This window comes from Egretta garzetta, unplaced genomic scaffold (genome assembly GCF_000687185.1).
Source record: "Egretta garzetta isolate BGI_Z169 unplaced genomic scaffold, ASM68718v1 scaffold164, whole genome shotgun sequence".
Classification (NCBI taxonomy): Eukaryota; Metazoa; Chordata; class Aves; order Pelecaniformes; family Ardeidae; genus Egretta; species Egretta garzetta.
In genome coordinates, this window is record NW_009259492.1 from 311,419 (window position 1) to 312,022 (window position 604).

The following is a 604-nucleotide window of genomic DNA, read 5'->3' on the forward strand; positions in this document are numbered from 1 at the left end:
GCAGGAATTTTGTCCTGGAATTTCATCTCCACGTTTGCACTCCCACCCTCACCCCCTGCCCACGCCATCCACTGGCTTCTCCTCCAGCACGGGGAGAAAAGCAGCGGCGAGCATCCCTCCTCGGGTGCCCTGACACCACAGCGACGGAGCCCTGTGAAGCACCGAGAGAAACGGATCGCCCTGTAAAATCCACTGTAGGGAACAATCCCGTATCCCCAGCGCGGCTCCGGCCGGAGGCCAGTCCTTCGTACTGGCTGCGATTTGCACGGTTCAATAGCGTAAAGAGGTTTTTAAAAGAAGGAAACTCCATCGCAGACCTTATCGCCGGCGCTCTCCGCAGGGCTGCTCTTCCTCTCCGTGTGCAAAATCAGGGTCTGCGGGCAGGAGGGTCGGCTCGACTCCTTGCCGTTATCTGCGAGGGGAAAGGATCTCTGTTTAATGTGCCATAGATTCATTCCCAGCGAGCCAACCAACGCTGGCAAAGAGAAAGCAAACTGCTCCCAGTGGCTCCGAGCTTCCGCTCCTCACCCCCTCTGTTGTATTAGATATATATTATTATATTAGATATATATTTTATTATATTATATATTATCATATGCATATT

General features: G+C 52.6%; 1 protein-coding gene across 1 annotated transcript in view; it reads right to left on the reverse strand.

The window, feature by feature from the left end:
• TCERG1L (transcription elongation regulator 1 like) overlaps positions 1-604 on the reverse strand; it is a 95,181-nt gene that overhangs the window by 28,757 nt on the left and 65,820 nt on the right. The window contains exon 6 of the mRNA XM_009637356.1: positions 318-412. Within this exon, the coding sequence (XP_009635651.1) occupies positions 318-412 (95 nt within the window). The remainder of the gene's footprint in view (positions 1-317; positions 413-604) is intronic.